General features: G+C 38.4%; 1 protein-coding gene across 1 annotated transcript in view; it reads left to right on the top strand.

The window, feature by feature from the left end:
• Nucleotides 1–20,115, top strand: part of LOC145999122 (uncharacterized) — a 231,159-nt gene that overhangs the window by 20,513 nt on the left and 190,531 nt on the right. Inside the window, exon 3 of the mRNA XM_083136058.1 lies at nucleotides 597–1,111. Within this exon, the coding sequence (XP_082992184.1) occupies nucleotides 597–1,111 (515 nt within the window). The remainder of the gene's footprint in view (nucleotides 1–596; nucleotides 1,112–20,115) is intronic.

The raw sequence follows: 20,115 nt of genomic DNA, 5'->3' as shown, positions 1-20,115 counted from the left end.
AAGGCGCCCCTGGTTTTCGTGGATCAAGGGGTCAAAATCAACCGCCGCGACATTCTCGAGAACGTCATCCTTCCGTGGGCCCAGTAGCACTTCGGCGATACGCAGTGGACATTCCAGCAAGACTCCGCTCCGGCCCACAGGGCGAAAATGGCGTAAGCGTGGTGCAGAACCCATTTTCCGGACTTCATCGCATCGACGGAATGGCCGCCCTACTTGCCGGACCTCAACCCAATGGACTACAGTGTCTGATCGATTTTGGAGGCCAGGGTATGTGCTAAACGCCACCACAGTTTGGAGTCGCTGAAGCAGTCGCTGCGTCATGAGTGGAACCAATTGTCGCCCGAGGACCTGCGGCCCATCACCCAAAATTTCAAAGCCCGTTTGGACCTCTGTATCGCTGCCCAGGAAGGCCACTTCGAAACCGGCTGAACATCTTGTTCCTAAGGTCCCACGTCATTGTTCTTCAGTGTTGTTTTGTTCAATTGTTTCGGTTTAATAACTTTATGATCACAAACATTAGTACGGGTTATTTCTTGTCCTCCTGTATATGCAAAGACAATATCATAAAATTTATGTACCTTATCATTGTATTTCAGAAGCATCTTGCATCCTCGTCTCGTGTTAGTGAAGAAACTGTGCCTGCTCCAGTATCTGATATGTGTTTCCCTCCTCCAGAAGTGAAAATAAAATCCGAAGCGGAAAGTGCTGATCCATTAGTTTGTGAACAATTATCTCTGGAGAATGTGTGGCTTCCAGATGAGTCATGTGTTAAGACTGAACCCGAATCAATCAAGGATCCTCCTGATGTTGACATCTCTGTTGACAGCAAAACTTTAGTTGGTAAAGTTGAAAGTGCTTTAGTTGATAAAGTTGAAAGTGAGAGTGATGAAGGTTTGATGCATTTTGAAGGCACAAGTGAGGAAGATCCTAGTGGACAAAATGTTTCTGGAAGTGAAGGATTTTATCCGCATGATTGTGAACAATTTGTGGAGAAAGTGCCAGCTGAGGATAGTGACAATGATGCATCAGTATTAGGTGATGATGAAGACAAGAAGAAGAATGTAGTGGTCACCGAAGAGGTGGAAAGCCAAGGGACAGATCCTGGAGAAAGGTAGGTGAAGGAAATTTTAGTACAAGGATTGAAAGTGAACATGGCAGTACTAAAGTTCAAAATTGGACCTTATTACTTAAGAGTTACAAGGGTAATTCCATATCAATTCAACCAAAAAAAAAGAGGTTTGGGAACCCACCATCTCAGATTTTTATGAAACTTGGTACATTCAATTCTTCCATGGTGGTAAGAAACCACATAAAATTTTTCGCCTCTAACTCATCTGGTTTCAGAATTATGGCCTCTCAAACTTTCAGCCAACTCTCGTTTTCCTTCATTTCCGAAGCCCTCATTGAAACCTGCAGTGCTTTACAAAAAAAATTCTATCTCGCTCACACATGATTGAATCCTTTTGAAATTCCACAACAATATTAACCAAACAATAGGCATTTCAGAAAAAAATATGACATCACATGATATCAATATTTTAGTAAAACAAAAAATTAATAAAAAAAATATTAGCAGGATTTTCTTGCCGAAAACATGCCTTGCTAAAATTTCAATTTTCATTAAAAGGGAATGAATTAATACCAGCATAAGTATTTTTAAAATTAACCTGGATATGTATTCTAACTTACCCAGCAATAAAACTTATGGTTATTTTATTCCTTCTATAAATATAATATACTTATGTCTGATATTTGGATGAAATGGCTTCCGGAGTATTAAAATATTTTGGTTAACTCAAAATCAATCAAATAATGTGTTATAAATCAATCAGTGAAGCAAACTCGAAATTCTACACTTTTGTTTATTCTTTGAGCATTGTCGTCTTATTATTTCCTTGCTTATTTATAAAATAATTTATCCATATATAAGCAAAATATATATGGTTCAAAAAAATCTTTGTTTAATGTTGTGTTCTTTGTAAGCAGCAGTTTGATGATATGTCAACATTACCTGAGACAGAATAGCAATGAAGATGACAATAATGATAATAATAATAATAATTTATATTATTTTATTAATATGAAATCATCATTGAACAATATCAGTTATTATGGTATCTCCTCCTGCTTCAACATTTGGTGTTTGATGATTTATCCATATAGATATTCAAATGTGATTGACCAAAACACAGGTTTAAAAATTACTGAATATTCCATATATTGCCTATATATATTTTTTACCTTTCCATATATGTGCATGCAACATATACAAAAATTTACTTTGTGACACAAGTTGTATACTTTGACACAGATTATCTTGTCCATTGAACTTAGAACCTTTTGCCATCCAGATGTTGTTTCTGGTGGATCAACAACAGCCAGCACATGGGGAATTGGTACTGCACATATATATCTTCATGTCTTGGCCAATAGAATGATGGGGAAGGAGCATGGGGGTGAAGAAACTTTACAACAACATCTCCTTGATCTTCATCCACTTGAGATACCATTCCAAAATACCACAACTGACCATGCTTACAAGCAATGTAACATCCAGGAAAGAGTTCATGTACGGTTACAATAAAAGATTGAATCCAATCTTTTGCAATCCAAGATGAGGCCCAAGGTTACCACTGGACTTCTAAGTCATGTACTGTACATCCTGTGGTAGTCTATTGTAAGAACTCTGTTGAGGAAAAGATTGTTGCCTCACACTGCATCATATATAATGACCTGAAGCATGATGTGAACATGGTTTACAAAATTCAAGGAATAGTCGTGAGATTTCTGAAAGAAAATTTTTCACATATCAAGAAAATACACTTTTTTTCGTGACAGGAGTGCTGCTCAATACAAAAACAAGTATAACTTTCTCAACTTGTGTCTGCATGAAGAGGACTTCCAGCAAGAGGCACAATGGTCATTCTTTGCAACAAGCCATGGAAAATCAGAATGTAATGGGATTGGCAGAACAGCAAAATGCTTGGCACGAAAAGAGAGTTTACAGAGACCATTTGAGGGACAGATCACAACAACAGGGGATTTTTACAATTTCTGTGTGGAAAAAATTACAAATATTGCATTTCACTTTATTGAGAAAGGTGAAGTTGATTCAACCCATTTGACACTTCAAAACCGGTTTACAGATGTACAAACAGTTCCTGGCACTAGAAGTTTCCACAATTTCAGACCTCTGGGTTCTGCAGGCACCATTGTGGCTAGAAGAATCAGTCAAGATGAGACCCCATCTCTCACGTACAGTCTGAAAAACCGCCAATCTTTTATTGTCACTGTACATGAACTCTTTCCTGGATGTTACATTGCTTGTAAGTATGATCAGTTGTGGTATTTTGCAATGGTATCTCAAGTGCATGAAGATCAAGGAGATGTTGTTGTAAAGTTTCTTCACCCCCATGCTCCTTCCCCATCATTCTATTGGCCAAGACATGAAGATATATATGTGCAGTACCAATTCCCCATGTGCTGGCTGTTGTTGATCCACCAGAAACAACATCTGGATGGCAAAAGGTTCTAAGTTCAATGGACAAGATAATCTGTGTCAAAGTATACAACTTGTGTCACAAAGTAAATTTTTGTATATGTTGCATGCACATATATGGAAAGGTAAAAAATATATATAGGCAATATATGGAATATTCAGTAATTTTTAAACCTGTGTTTTGGTCAATCACATTTGAATATCTATATGGATAAATCATCAAACACCAAATGTTGAAGCAGGAGGAGATACCATAATAACTGATATTGTTCAATGATGATTTCATATTAATAAAATAATATAAATTATTATCATTATTGTCATCTTCATTGCTATTCTGTCTCAGGTAATGTTGACATATCATCAAACTGCTGCTTACAAAGAACACAACATTAAACAAAGATTTTTTTGAACCATATATATTTTGCTTATATATGGATAAATTATTTTATAAATAAGCAAGGAAATAATAAGACAACAATGCTCAAAGAATAAACAAAAGTGTAGAATTTTGAGTTTGCTTCACTGATTAATTTATAACACATTATTTGATTGATTTTGAGTTAACCAAAATATTTTAATACTCCGGAAGCCATTTCATCCAAATATCAGACATAAGTATATTATATTTATAGAAGGAATAAAATAACCATAAGTTTTATTGCTGGGTAAGTTAGAATACATATCCAGGTTAATTTTAAAAATACTTATGCTGGTATTAATTCATTCCCTTTTAATGAAAATTGAAATTTTAGCAAGGCATGTTTTCGGCAAGAAAATCCTGCTAATATTTTTTTTATTAATTTTTTGTTTTACTAAAATATTGATATCATGTGATGTCATATTTTTTTCTGAAATGCCTATTGTTTGGTTAATATTGTTATGAAATTTCAAAAGGATTGAATCATGTGTGAGCGAGATAGAATTTTTTTTGTAAAGCACTGCAGGTTTCAATGAGGGCTTCGGAAATGAAGGAAAACGAGAGTTGGCTGAAAGTTTGAGAGGCCATAACTCTGAAACCAGATGAGTTAGAGGCGAAAAATTTTATGTGGTTTCTTACCACCATGGAAGGATTGAATGTACCAAGTTTCATAAAAATCTGAGATGGTGGGTTCCCTGGCCTGGTTGAACTGACGTGGAATGACCCACAATCTAATTAATTTATTGAATATTGTCACCAATGTTTCAGTGTTAGTGGGCTATTCCATACAAGATCATGCAGGGGTAATGGTTCCGATTGTTTTATGTTTTTTTTTTTTTCAAATTCTGTAGAAGGAAGACTAATTATAATTATCATAGAATTTTGGCAATAATTGTCACACAAAATGTGTATCTTCCTTAACCTTTTGGCACCCAAGGCCATTTTCACATGTAAGCCTCTCGGTACCAAGCCGATTTTGAGCAAAATGCAGAGTTTCAATTAAATGAGTGTAGATCGGAGACTAATTGCTCTAGAGAGATGAGTGATATACCGTTGTACACGGAATGAACCAGAGATTCAGACTATATGAAACTTTTTGCAAATTCGGCGTATATGTGGCAGAGGGGAGGGGGCTAACTCTCAAAATTTCAAAATTTCGGAAAAAAAATTGGTTCCCCCACCCTCCCCCCAAGGAAAAAGCACATGACAGTGTCAACATGCACATGGAAATGATCGCTGACATGTAAGGAACACAAAAATATTTGCATGATTATCATATGACCAATGTAACTTGAGTTGTACCCCCAAAAGAAATGGTCGGCACGCCACTGATTCAAGCTTCAAAATGCAGCGGTACCTTGAAATAACTTTAGCTCTGAGACTATTTGCCCTGGAGATATGAACGATATACCGTTGTACGCAGAATGAATCACAGATTCAGACGATATATAATTTATGCACATTCGGCGTATATATTTAGGGGGAAAGGGGGGAAATCCCCTGAAAATACTTTTTCTTTTAAAAATGGGGTTTCACCCCCGCCCCCACCCGCCCAAAAAAAAGAATATGAAAAGTTCCAAATGCACATAGAAATTATCGCTGGCATGTAAGAAACAGAAAAATATTTGCATTATTTTCGTACGACCAATGTAACTTGAGTTGTACCCCCAAAAGGAATGTTCGGCACGCCACTGATTGAAGCTTCAAAATGCAGCGGTACCTTGAAATGACTATAGCTCAGAAACTAAATGCCCTAGAGATATGAAAGATATACCGTTGTACGCAGAATGAATCACAAATGCAGACAATATATAATTTATGCTCATTTGGAGGGGAAATGGGGGAAATCCCCTCAAAAATACTTCTATTAAAAAAATGGTGTTTCCCCCCCCCCCGAAAAAAATGACAAAATGCACAAAATGCAAAATTTATGCAAATTTGTCGTATATATGGAAGGGGAAGGGAGAAAACCCCCAAAAATTATTTTAAAAAAATGTCACTTCATCCAAAAAATGTCCTCGCACTTGGGCACAAAACGACACCTAAGCACAACATTCACGGACGAAAAGCTAGAACGCAGTGAAAAATGAGTGCCGATTCTTGCAGCTGCTTGAAATTCTATTTTTAGACAATGCTGGGTAACCCCTGTTGCCACTTGTGGACACTTGTGCTAAAAAAAACAAACGTTTCCTTCAGCACGCTTCGAAATTCCATTCTCACAAAGCAGATTCAGCAACCAGTCTCCCCCCTTCCCCACCTCCTGCTTGCACCCTCACGGAAAACTTTAATTTTGACATCGGATACTGCTAAACAAGTTTCCTTTGAATGCAGTTAACAGACGGGAGTGAGAAGCATTGCTTTAGAACAACAAAGCCCGTCTTCCTTTGTGGGCAAAAATTTGACCTTGAAAAGAGACTCAAAAGAGAAGTCCCTTTTCCCACCTTTTCACCTCCATTTTCATGAAAAAAAAAAATGTGCAAGAAACATTTCTGTAAATACATGTGTTAGGAACAATATATAAAAAAATTGAAATTCTAGCCAAAAATAGAAAAGTTATAACGTAAAAATTACGACCTTGACACAGCATCTCGATCGAGACGCTTGGGTCCCAAAAGGTTAAAGTAATGAGCACTGTTTTGATATTATCATTAGAAAAATAATATGTGAATTGTGAAAATACCTTTTGCAATTATCCCCTGTTGATATTCTTTTTGATTGTTCAGGAATTTTCCATCAAATATCAACCTCTTCTCCCTCTTAAAGTTCGCTCGTTCATTATATCCCCAGCAGTTAACAAAGGGAGTGGTGCTCTTTGTTAAAAGAAACACCCAAGTGGGCGGTTTTCTCTTAAACAAACTGGATTAGGAAAGCGATGTTGCCAAATTGAAGAAGAGATAAAGAGAAAAAGCAGAAGGAAAGGGTAAAGAAAAAAGAAAGAGAAACAAACAAATTAAAGAATATGGAAAGAGAAAAGAAATACAGATAAAGATTAAAAAGGACAATATTAATAAAGATAGGAAAGAGGCACATTATAAATCCTCATATTTACACTGAATACCCCCAACTTCTCTACTCGAAAAATATATTATTCAGAATATACATATATAGTTAACTTACCTTCACTCATCGTCATCGCTGTCTCCCACGTGAATCACGAATCTCTCCTGGTTACTATCCGTGTTGTGGTTAATATATTTTCTCTCAATTTTGATGGTGTTTTGAATACAGGACAACCAAAGCTGGGCATCAATTGTCTCTGTTCCATCACGCAACATCTGGCATACACTGGCACACACTGGCACTTAGAGTAGGAGATACATTGTTTTTCCTTACATATGATTTTAATTTGACCAACACCAGTTCTATGGGATTAAACATGCAATGGTAGGGAGGGAGTCACAACACTTCATGTCCACGTGAGGCTGCAAGCTAATCCACTACGTACTTTTTAGTAATGTTCGCCGATTTAATTATTTCTAATAAAAGGGCTTTTATAGGAACAGGTTTTGGTACTGGAATGTCATGCCTCTCCATGAAGGAAATAATATCCTGCAGTTTTGTCTTCATAGTTGGGATTTTCACTTGCAGCCTCGAGTGATAACTTGCATTATCGCAAATTATGATACACTTCTTATCACTTGGCAAATTTGGCAGCAGATTATTGGTAAACCAATTTTCAAACACTTCTCCGGTCATTTCGTCATGACTATCAGCTTTACAATCTCCAATGTTCTTAGCTGAAAGATGCAAACAATTTGGGACCCACCCCTCACTGCTCCCAGCACGGAGCACCATGATGCGTTTTCCTCGTGCTGACGGTGACTTCAAAATACAGTTGCAAGTACCATCGTCCCACCCTTTTTTCACGACGTCGTGAGTGTCGAACCAAGTTTCATCTAAATAAATAATCTGGCGCAAAAATAACGAGAGACACACGCACCCGCCTGCTCCGCCTTGCAACTACAAGAAATGTATAAAGAAAATGTGGCAACATCATCTGAGTGCACGTGCTTATCGGGAGCAGTTTGGCTATTTTTGGCTATTGTTTCCAGTGTTAAGTTTCATCAAAGGGTTGCCGATGGGGATATAATGAACACGTGGACTTTACAGGGTTTCTTGTTCAAATTCTCCCAGTCCAGGCTCAGCCAGCATTACTGAGAACTTTTGGATATTATCCTTTCATCATAAACCAGGAAGACAAAATTTCGTGAGATTTTTACACCGTAATGTCAGCCTACCATTCCTAAGTTGATGTATAAAAGCTGTTATTACTGTCATGTTCATTTACAGTCTGACATTTGAGGTTTCTTATGTTTTTTTCTCTCTTGTTTGGTGTGTGTACCTTGAAAAGAGCGAATTGAATTTCCAAGGGTGACCACAGTGCAGGGTTATCTGGGGTAGTGGGTGGCAAGTTGTCAAGCAATAATCAGTGCTGATATCACTACCATAGACAGTGGATCATGTCTTTTTGGAGTAGTGGTTGCTTAATACGTGCTACCATGCTATAGCATGTCACTCGATTTCCTAAAATGAAAAGAAAGAGAGACAAATTTCATAGATTTAAGAAGTTCAGTAAAACATTGAAGTGAAATTTCTCACATTAAGAAGCTCAAAAATTTGCAGCACGCTGATAAGCTACAACGAATACCGGGCTATTGTCTTCATAGCACGTTTTCGCCACCTCGCGGTGCACCTGAATGCCCCTCGGTTCTTGCGGGGGAAGTAGGGTCTCAGCCAATCAGCTCGGGAAAACCATCTTCTAGCATGCTACCCAGATCCACAGCATGGTAAGTGTTCTAATCTCAGTATAAGAAGAAAGTTTGTGAATAGCTTTACAGATTTGGACACAAAATTTTTCTTGCAGTTCATTGTCAAGCAGTCATTCAGTCATTGTGAAGGATCAGTTGTGCTTTTTTATTTCAAGCAGTGATGTATGGGAGGTTAGAGGCAGGGAGTTGATGGGGGCTATATCCCATCCTCCGATTACCATTTTTGTGTTTGGATACCTTTTAAAATGAAGATTTAGAGCGGTGATTGTAAGATATTTTATAATTTATTTTGCCCATACCTAGAAAGTAGTTATGTGAAACAGACTTTTACAATTCCAGCCCACTCTGAAAAAAGTAATAATGCATATGCTAGCGGCTCCAAGTGAGTGTGTATATGTGTGTGTGGGGGTGAGGATAATTGTGAATGTAAGCAACAACATCTACCTGTAGCACCCATCTTTGAAAAGTCACGAGCCGCCGCTGTCTGTTTGCAAACACATAATAAATATTTTTCTAGATATTATCATAGGATTCAAAGTACACAGATATAATTTCTGTTTGACTGAAATATACATGTGTGAGAACTTTAGTATCATATTTCAACTTTGTATATGTAAAAAGTAGACTGAAATGGTATAGCTGCACTTTTATTACCACATTTAATAACTATTTTGAGGGCCTCCCCGATGTCACAGTGGTATCGTTGCCACCTTGTAACCAAGGGGACCTGGATTCGATACTTGGTGGAGGCACATAGTGGTTCAGATCCCACTTTAAACTGTAGGTTCAGTACCGATTAGCCTTACCATGTAGAAAGTGGACTTACAACAACAACTCAATCAATCAATGAAATAACTATTTTGAACATCTTTAAATTACGGAATTACCAAGTATGCCTCAGTATCAGCAGCAGTTGGTGAGACAGGCCCGTAGCTAGAATGGACATTTCCACTTTGACATGAAAAACGTTTTAAATCTATTCATTTTACAGAGAATGACACAAACATGAGATGTGCAAAATATCTCGGCGATATTTGTTTCGGTTCTCGAGAAACACGCCTTCAAACACCGCTGAAATTCACCTCCTACGTCACAGATTTGAAAACGTCCTCTCCACAGACAGGAGGTCCTCTGACGTCATCACTTAGAAATGCGTGCAGGCGGGGCTTCTGCTCGTCCTGTCAACTTAGCATGAGCCGCGGAAGCGACAGAAAATTCACTTGTTACTGTGTAAAACAAGTATCTTACAACTTCCAGTGCAAAAATCTGTGCTTCATTTCTTGGAGATGAATTATACCCTAGCAGTATAGTAGTATTTACTATAATTCAGCCACTCGGTAGAGGGTTTTCCCATTAGGGTGACAAAGCAAACCTTGTAACAGTCAATGGCTGAACACGTGAACAGCCTTGTTCATTGCGAATACATAGGTTGGTTCTGACTGGCAAGAACTTAATGTTATAGGAATGCCTTTTCTGGAATTACAGTTATTTTCGTCATAATATTTTCTTCACAAATTTTAAGATAATACTTTTAGAACACACTGGTTTACACGCCAATTTCTGCAATATAAGAGGTGATACGGTATAAAAAGGTACGGATAGTTTTTAAATTTCCTGCAGTAAATTACAGTTTTCTTCAGTTAATATATATATTGCAAATTTTTGTATTTAGCCTACTTTTACGTCGCTTTTCTGTTAACTTTGTTTAACCACATCAATGAGAACGCATGGTTAATTTATTATGTATCATCTCTAACATCACATTTCTTCCCACTTTCAGCTAATCGCTACAATGAAGATGAATAACTACAAGCTGTATTCGAAGTCGGGGTGCAGGAGTACACCCCCCCCCCCCACACACACACACTACTACCAACTGCACAATCTAAGTATCACCCAACCTGTGATGATAAGAGACGAACTTTTTCTTCTGTCCCATCTCATTTCGAAAACATTCACTTGTCCCATCTCCTTTTATGAGACGAGACGGAACATGCCTCGTCTCGTGAGCAACACTAACATTAACAATAGAAGAATCCTCTAGCTGTCCCCAAAGTCTCGAGCAAACATCCTCCCATGTAACAATTTCCCGTTCAATGAAATGTCACTCACAAGGAAACAGTCATGCCCAGGTCGAGTGTCAAACCTGGAACATGCGACTTCCTCAGATAAATCATGAATTTTGTGTATAATAATTACAATGCGAGTCATTGCTGGTAATTCTGAATCTGCAGTTTGGTTTGCATATGTAAGCAGGATAATATTAAGTTTTCGAGGGCTGTACCGTCGAAACGAGGAGTCAAAAAAAAATAATAATAATATAAAAAATGTTAAGAAAGATTTTTTTTTTTTTGTATTTATAATGATAAGCCTCTGCATACGTTGTTAATTCTATATTTTTCTAGACTTGAGATGAGAACGAGAATTGCCCTCCCAAACCGAGACGGATGTTTATAACTTTTGGTATGATTAGGGTTGCTTTATTTCGTAAGCGAAAATCCAGGACACTGCTGGCCGGGAGCATGGGGAGAGGGGATGTTGGACCCGACAAAGTTGTGTGTTTGTAGTCACGAAGTATTGATACTTTTCTGTTCTTCTTGTGTCACTACGTTTTTAAGAACCAAATTTCTTTAATATGATTCGAGGAGGAAAAATATAACTGATTTGATAGTCTCAATGCAGTTTCTTATCGCAGAAATTCCGAAACCATCAGGAAATTGCAGATATTGGTCTGCAGTGCCATCTGGTCTGTGGAATTACGAAATTTCCTTCCCATCCGTATCCCGTCCTATACGTCTCTAATTTAAGAGATTGAAATAAATCCTAAGGAATTTTTTATTAACGAGCGGATAGAACAAGGAAACTGGTAATTTTAATGAACCAAAAGAAGAGAGGGGTTGGACCCGTTGAATCCCCCTTAAATACGCCCATGGTTATACACATTATTTCATTGTAATAATTATACATAAACTAAGTATAGATATGTACTGTGCAACTAATGTAATCTTCTCAGTGTATTTTCTCTTATCTGCTCAAAAATATTTGATCATAATTTGCGCAACAGAAATGGAACATAAACTGAAATTGCTTTATGGGAAATAAAGTTAAATAGGCTTTATAAATAAAGTGAAGAATGTGAAAAATCTTATTTTGCACTACATAGGTTACGGTAAATATCGATAAATATAAGTTTAAAAAATATTTTTGAGTGTCTGGTCAGCAACCAATTTTATAAGCAATATTTTTTGCATGGCCTGAGAACACACGCAGCTGGGCAGCAGGGATTTTTCATAGAAGAATGATCATTACAAAGCATAGCTTTCCTTTCTCCTATCGCTCCTTCTTCCATTATTTAAATCGGTACAGATTTGTAAAACTGCTGCACGTGTTCGCTCACTGTGGGCTACCCATCCGGAACTGGATGCTCAAAGCAGACGACAAACGAGCTCTCCCTAAGGAGTGACGTAGTAACATGGCAGCTTTGTGTTTTCAGTGCAACGCTAGCCTCGCAACTTTGGAAGTCTCGTTTCTGCCTTAAACTGGATGCAGAGATACGCGAGAACTTGCAGAGGTCATTTTTGCAAGATGTAGTTTTTAAAATTGTTGTAAAAAAATTGAGTGGAAATGTCAATTTAGGGGGGGGGGCTCATGGGTTTTGGGGGGAGGGTTGGCTTTGTAAACCAAGTCAAATTTTCAAAAGTTTAACAGTATTAAATGCAGGTAAATTATGTGTGTGGGAGGGGGTTCATTAAGTTACATGAATTTTAGAAATATCATACAAATACTAAATTTTTTCATATTGTCTGTAGATTCCTTCCAGGTAACACCACGAAAGAAAACTAGCACCTCTGGGGATGACACCATATTGAATACCTTACCATAGGGCTGGAACAACGGATACAGCAACAAATTTGCATATGATACAAGTCCTTTAATTCACTTGGCATTATACAGTAATTAAATATGTTTGCACACTAAATAAGATACACAAAAGCCCACATCCAATAGGCTAGCTGAAAAATGTTCTTCCCGCTGCCGCGAGCCGATATGCACCATGCCGCTTTGTTCGGATATCACGCTCCCAGAATTCCGCATTCTTGCAAGAAGCTCCCAGCGGGAGTAAAATAAAAACAAATGAGGAGCGGAAAGCAATACTATTTACAATCTTCAACATTCTCCCCCCCCTGTTGGAATGCGCAGCATCAAAACTAATTGATCTTCCCATCTGGAAGAGGTACAATCTTACTGAGAGCCCTTCGGTACACTCCATCCTTGGTGCGAACCACGGCTACACGAACTAAATTGTCTTTCCCTGGAAACACTTCTTCTATAATGCCCATTTTCCAGGATAATGGGGGTAGGTTGTCTTCTTTCAGAAGCACAAGTAGTCTTGGTTGCTGGTTGGGCTGCGTGGTTGTCCACTTCTGACGCTGTTGCATACCATGCAGATAATCTCGGGACCAGTTTCTCCAAATCCTTTGTTGAAACTGTTGAACTCGTTGCCACCTGGAAAGTCTATTTTCCTTTAGATCAGTTAAGTCTGGTTGAGGAAAGGAAGTTAGTGGACCATCAATAAGAAAGTGGCCTGGAGTGAGGTAATTAAATTCTTCATGAGAGTCAGGTAAGGCTGTAAGAGGTCGAGAGTTTAAGCAAGCTTCGATTTGGCACAAAAGAGTTGACAGCTCTTCGTATGTCAGTACAGCATTCTTGGCACCTCTACGAAGATGGTACTTCATGGATTTTATGTCGCTTTCCCAGACACCACCGAATGATGGGCTACGTGGAGGTGAGTTTTTCCACTGAAAGTTTTCTTGTGCTGCATACTTTTGAATGTCTTCACTGAATCCTTGCGATTGAAATAGCAATTGAAGTTTCTGAAGTTCGTTCTTCGCTCCTTGAAATGTTGTGGCATTATCGCTGATAATGGTGGAACACTTGCCTCGCCTTGCTGTAAAGCGTCGCAATGCTGCTATGAAAGCTTCATAAGTAAGGTCTGTTATTAGCTCAAGATGTATTGCTCTCATGGCTAGGCACGTAAAAAGAGTGATGTAGCATTTCTTTGTGATTTTACTCCCGATTGACCCTACTTTGATGACGTATGGTCCGGCATAGTCTATGCCTACAGTAGTGTAAGTTGAGCGTTTCAAAGTCGTACTTAGTAGGTATTGTTTTTTTTTATCAATTGAATATCATTTTTTGACATATTTTGACAATTTTTTGTCGATGTTTTAGCGTTTGACGATTTTTCAGTGCAATTTTCACCGCATCTCATTTTTTTCCTACTCGTACTTGGTAGGTATGCATTTGTAGCTTTTTTTTATCAATTGAAAATCAGTTTTTGACATATTTTGACAAATTTTTGTCGATGTTTTAGCGTTTAGCGATGTTTTTGTAAAATTTCCTATTTTTCCCTTTTTTCCCACTCGTACTTGGTACGAATGCCACGATCTTACGTGATATAACTTAACCTATTCATTTTTTTTTCGTGCTAAACTACACGAGAGCCTCTACGTGCTTTGACCTACTTTAGAGTAGAACCATAAAGACAGAGCTGCAACCGAAAGTGAGGCTCGGTGAGGCTCGACTTAATAGTTTGCTCTTGTAAGACATAAGCCTTATTTTCTTGCAGTGTTGCCAACATTTTACTCGAAATAAAATCACCAAGATTTTTTTCTTGGTCTAACCTATGTTATTGAACTGCGTCGTCACGTCCAAACCTGCATGACTTCCGAACACTATTGGTTTTATTCATATTTTTTCTTACGTATAGGTGTATATGATGAATCCCCAAACAGATTTTTCCTAAGTCTTACTGTTTCCAAGATAACCCCACTTCCGGTCGCCATTTTCGATTTCCGAGCATAGGTTCTATTCATATTTTTTCTCACGTATAGGTGTACATGATGAATCCGCAAACAGATTTTTCCTAAGTCTTACCGTTTCCAAGATAACTCCACTTCCGGTTGCCATTTTGAATTTCCGAACATAGGTTCTATTCATATTTTACTTACATATAGGCGTACGTGACGAATCCGCAAACAGATTTTTTCTAAGTCTTGCTGTTTCAAAGATAACCCCACTTCCGGTCGCCATTTTGGATTTCCGAGCATAGGTTCTATTCATATTTTACTTACATATAGGCGTACATGACGAATCCGCAAACAGATTTTTCCTAAGTCTCACCGTTTCCAAGATAACTAGTAGTGCAGGTTAGGGAGTTCTGCAACCGAAAATGGGGCTCGGTGGGGCTCGCCAAACCTCAAAAACTCACTTTCTCTCCACGTTCCGCGCCTTATTTATTGCGCTGACGATGTTTCACAGCGTAGAAAACAGCACTAAAACATCAAAAACACACTTTGATTATTTGGAGCTCACCAAAACCTCAAAAACTTATTTTTATTAATTGAGGTTCACCAAACCTCAAAAACTCTCATTTTCTCTCTATGTTCAGCGCCTCATTTATTGCGCTGACACAACGTGATGAGTAAATAATGCAGTCTCTTATTCTTGAAGGATGAATGCACCTTATCGTAATTTTCCAAGCCCCGGTCAAATGTTTGTATATCGTGACCTTTGTAAACCTCTCTCTCGGGAACGATGTGCCACACACACGCGCGTGCACGCCTATATTGTGACGCAAACAAACAAACAAATAATATTTTTTTTAAGATTCCTGCCCCCTAACCCCACTTCCGGTCGCCATTTTGGATTTCCGAGCATAGGTTCTATTCATATTTTACTTACATATAGGCGTACGTGATGAATCAGCAAACAGATTTGTCCTAAGTCTTACCGTTTCCAAGATAACCCCACTTCCGGTCGCTATTTTGGATTTCCGAACATAGGTTCTATTTATATTTTTTCTCACGTATAGGTGTACGTGATGAATCCGCAAACAGATTCTTCCTAAGTTTTACTGTTTCCAAGATAACCCCACTTCCGGTCGCTATTTTGGATTTCTGATTATAGGTTCTATTCATATTTTACTTACATATAGGCGTACGTGATGAATCCGCAAACAGATTTTTCCTAAGTCTTACTGTTTCCAAGATAATCCCACTTCAAAACGTTGCAACGTTGTAAGAAACGTTTCTTACAACGTTGCAACGTTTTGAAAGTCGTTGATTTTGTTTCTGTATTTTCCGTCGTTGGGTTTCCTCGTCACGTCGATCGTCGCGAATCCGAAATCGTCCCTGTTCCAGCAAGAAGAGCAGCGTTTTGAAAATTGATTGATCAACAGGCCGTTGAGTTTAGATAACATGGAAGGTAGAAATTCATGATCTGCCTTGCGGTGTACAGTCTCCATTGTTTGCTTTCGGAAACCAAAGAGATTCATTGTCCTTGCTAGTTCTTTATTGTGTATGTGATAATTTGAGACAGTCAAAGTTTTTTTTTATTTTAGTTATAGTTATATAAGTTTATTTTTTTTTCATTTGCATTGCCTACAATTTTTACTATTTTCTAAACGATAGTGTCCCCAAGGCAACGTGTGGATTCCACAAGACAAAATACATCTTTTATCGTCGTGCGGATCTAATGCTACTTTCCTAACTTCGTTTGTTGTAATCACGTGGTCTACACTTTGGATTCTTTGTTCTATACTTAGTATCGTCGATTGTGAGTAAAGGCAATCGATGTAATCGTGGAAGGTGAGTTTGTTCTCCACCGTATTCTTGCCCACACCTTTTGCTTTCTTCGTGACGCTACTCTCTGTTCTCATGGCATACATCTTCGAACGCAAACCCGCGAACTCGACAATAATATCACCGTTACATTCATCTTTCAGTTTACCTAGGACTTTTTTGTTACGAGATGGAATTCCAAATCTGTTGGGTTGAGGATACGCAGAAGTATCGAAATACTCAAGCATGGAAGAACTTTTTATGTCTTCGTATAGGTTAGGTGTTTGTATGCTGTAAATGAAGCTGTCGGTGTCCGTGTACAAAAGTGATATTTTATCATTGTAGAAGAGTTTCATCACGTCGTAATGAAATTCGAACATGTAAAGTTTCGACAAGTCGAGAACCGTTGCGCCAACGTAAATTGGTTTTCTGAATTTCATCAATTTTATATCTAGATTGAAAAGTGCCAAATTCTCGTTGTAAATTTTTCTCGACTTGAATCTAGGATCGGCTATCCACTTCCGACATTTATTCTTATCGGAAATTAATTTCACGTCTACGTGCTTTCTAACATTCTCCATGGTCTTTCCGTACACCGCATTGTTCATTAATTTAAAGAAGTCCTTGTCTAAATCGGAAGTGGCAGCTGTTCTATGTTGTGTGTTAGTTTCTATGTAAGGTCTTAACCACGTGGAATGTTTAAACTTTAGTATTCTTCTAACATTTACTATCTGAACACCCTTCCCAATCAAAAACCGGAGATTCTTGTAGTGGACGACGTATCTCTGTTTATGGTCCAATGTTAACAAAAGCTTGTCTTGAACCGAGTCGGGTGGACATTTGATTTCGGGAGTCGGAGGCAAATCCGAAAACGTGTCGTGCAGGTGGTCGGAGAATTGGAGATCTACCTCTGCGAAGAAACCACACTCGCTATCGTCGAAATGAATAATGTCTATCGAAGTGGGATCTAACCATTCGAATCCCCCGTAAGGAAGTTTCTGAACCATGGCATGTCCGTAGAGATTATTAACGTCGGCGTAGAAGATGTAATTCGATGCTCGATTTGAATCGTAATCTTCTTTCATGTGTACGTTATTAGCTTTTGCATGTCTCTGTACGCATTGCACCATTCCACCTCGTATCCCTCTTTCGATAAATAGCAACATGTCAACGTCCGATATCAGTTCCAGCTTGACCTTTGTCTGGAATAACATTGCCGACCACGCTAATCCCGGTAGGCTGTAGAAATACGCTGGATCTAATTTATAAATATTCGTTGCCGTTTTCCTGAACGCTTGAAAAACATCCGCAAGTATCGTCACGTCTAATTTTAAGTATGCGTCGTGGTAGTCTCCGAGTGTCCTACATTCTAATTTCTCCCACATGAGTTGCGCGTGTTGGTATTCTTCGTCCGTGATTCCTTTCTCTCTGAGTCTGCTGTAAAATTCTCTTGGAAGTGGGAGAGCGTCGTCGTTAAATTTAGAACCATCACTAACGTATTCGTAAGGATAAACCCCTTTACGTCTAACAAGTTCTATGTCTACGTTGGGAAAACTAGCTCTAGTTATTTTGAATTGATCGTCGGTGAGTTTGTTCGCTAAAGCATCCAGACTTGCAGAGAGAAATCTATACGAATCCAGGAAGCGCATCTCGATTGTATTTTTCGTTCCCGGAATCGACACTTGCTTGCTGAGACTAATGTAGCGTTCTTCATTCTCGGCCAAGACACCTATACGTTTCGGATCGTAGCCAAGATGTCTCACCAGGTGGTGAAAATCATATCCGCTTCCGTTGTGAAAGAATATGGGGATGAATTTAGGTTTCTGGATTTTAAGATTGCACGTGTTGCAAATTCCACCTATGTAGTTTCCGCTGAAATGATCGTGGTGGAATATTTTTTTGTTCTCATCAGTGAAACTTTGATCACATACCGGACACACCTCAGTGGAATTGTAATTTTGAAGTTCATTTTCAGTTAAAGGTGCCATCGGTTTTGATGTAAGCAGTACGCTACCAATTACCTCAACCTCCTCCACCATTTTTTCCAGGAAGTGTTCGATTACATTTGGCCCGCGGTATATATATGCTTCATTTATTTTATCACGTCGCACAACAACATAGCCGAAACTATTAGGTTGATGAAGCTGGTACGGCGTTGTGGAGGAAATTTCAGGATCCGGTTCGCAGTAGGAGAGTGGTTTGAGGAACGCCTCAAAATCTGCGACGATGATTGCGGGATGTTCCAACAATGCCTTGTGCATTTTGAATTCTTCGACTTCGTTCGTTTCGGGCATCAACATTCTAGCCGGTCTGTTGTCACCGCAATAAATTTTATGTTCGGCAAGTTTCTCGATAGCAATTTGACGTCCGGTGTAATTTTGATAATCGAGTTGTTTTCGATCGTCGAACGTGGTTAGGCATCTCGGGCAAACTTCGATGCAATGTTCATACTTGGTTGTTTGACTTTTGACCAAACGTGATAGTGAACGAATTAGCGTGTAGTGATGAACATCCTCGTTTGAAATTAGAAGAAGATTAATCACACGAGCATCGTCATCGTCGATATCGCTTATCCTGACGGGGTGCACAAGATATTTATCTGACGTAAAGGAATATACATTAATAGCGATGCGTTTTCCGGCACGATTTTCGAACTTTGTTATATCCGACAATGTCACCGGGTATTCAATATCAGACATTACACTTTCAAATTCGGACTCGTATTGCTTGTAATGATAAATCCGTTCTGGATTATTTTTGCAATGAACAGGATGCAGTGCAGCCAACACACACCAGAGAAAACACTTGTTATCGCTGTTCTGTATATTTAACACAGCCCTCTTGTGTTGAATGTTCGGTGGAAAAGGAACGTAGCTGGATGCACGAAGAGGCGAGAATTGGTTCACGTAAACAGTTAACGTGTGAGGACTTCCACACAGAGACCATCCCGACCCTTTAGCCTCGAAATCGTCATGTTTCTTAACCAGCTCGTTGGAAACTTTATAATAGAAGTTGTCCAAATTTTCGACGTCAGCAAAATAAAGAGTCTGATTTTTTGTACGATGATAAAAAATACTCGTTGTGCCATCAACTTTCTCGTATTCGGAAAACAGAACAACGTATATTTTTATAGAGTTGTTTTCAAGTTTATCTTTCAAAATATTTAGTACAGATGTTTTCGTTTCATCCAAGAAACTAAGGATGTCACGGCCTGGTTCTGACTTAATTGAAAAATCCTGGAGTTGGTCGTTGAATGCAGATCTAATTGGTTTGCGTTCATTGGATAATTTAATTTGCTTGGAAGTGGAAGCTTCGGTTCCTGGATCATCGATTTTTCTTTTCAATGTTCCTTGTTTGGTCGATGGTTTGCAAAATTTTGAGGTGTTTACTTAAATTTGTAATGCTGATCATCTTTCCGCATCGAGCACAAAACGTAGAAGGTGACGAACGATTAATTCTCGAACCTGTTTCGCTACATCTTGCCCTGTGTACCGATAAATTGTTCCTTGAGATTAGCTTCCCACAAGTAACACATTCAGTTTTATCATTTTTACGATTGAAACTGGTGGTGGATGCCATTGCTTTTTCGAAAATCACAGAAATCAAAAAGTCTAGTATATAGCGATACAATTTTCAGGTATGTTATTTATATAGAATTTCTTGAGGTGAAATAGAAAATGCACGATCACGTCAAAATTCAATCTGGTCGAAATTACTATGAAAAACCACATGAAACACCTTTGAACTTGAAATAATAGATGGTATGTAGCTTCAAAGAAAGTTAAATACCTATTTTTTTTACAA

Source organism: Lepisma saccharinum, chromosome 15, assembly GCF_977018435.1.
Source record: "Lepisma saccharinum chromosome 15, izLepSacc3.1, whole genome shotgun sequence".
NCBI classification, from domain to species: Eukaryota; Metazoa; Arthropoda; class Insecta; order Zygentoma; family Lepismatidae; genus Lepisma; species Lepisma saccharinum.
This window is presented reverse-complemented; position numbering and strand designations above follow the sequence as displayed.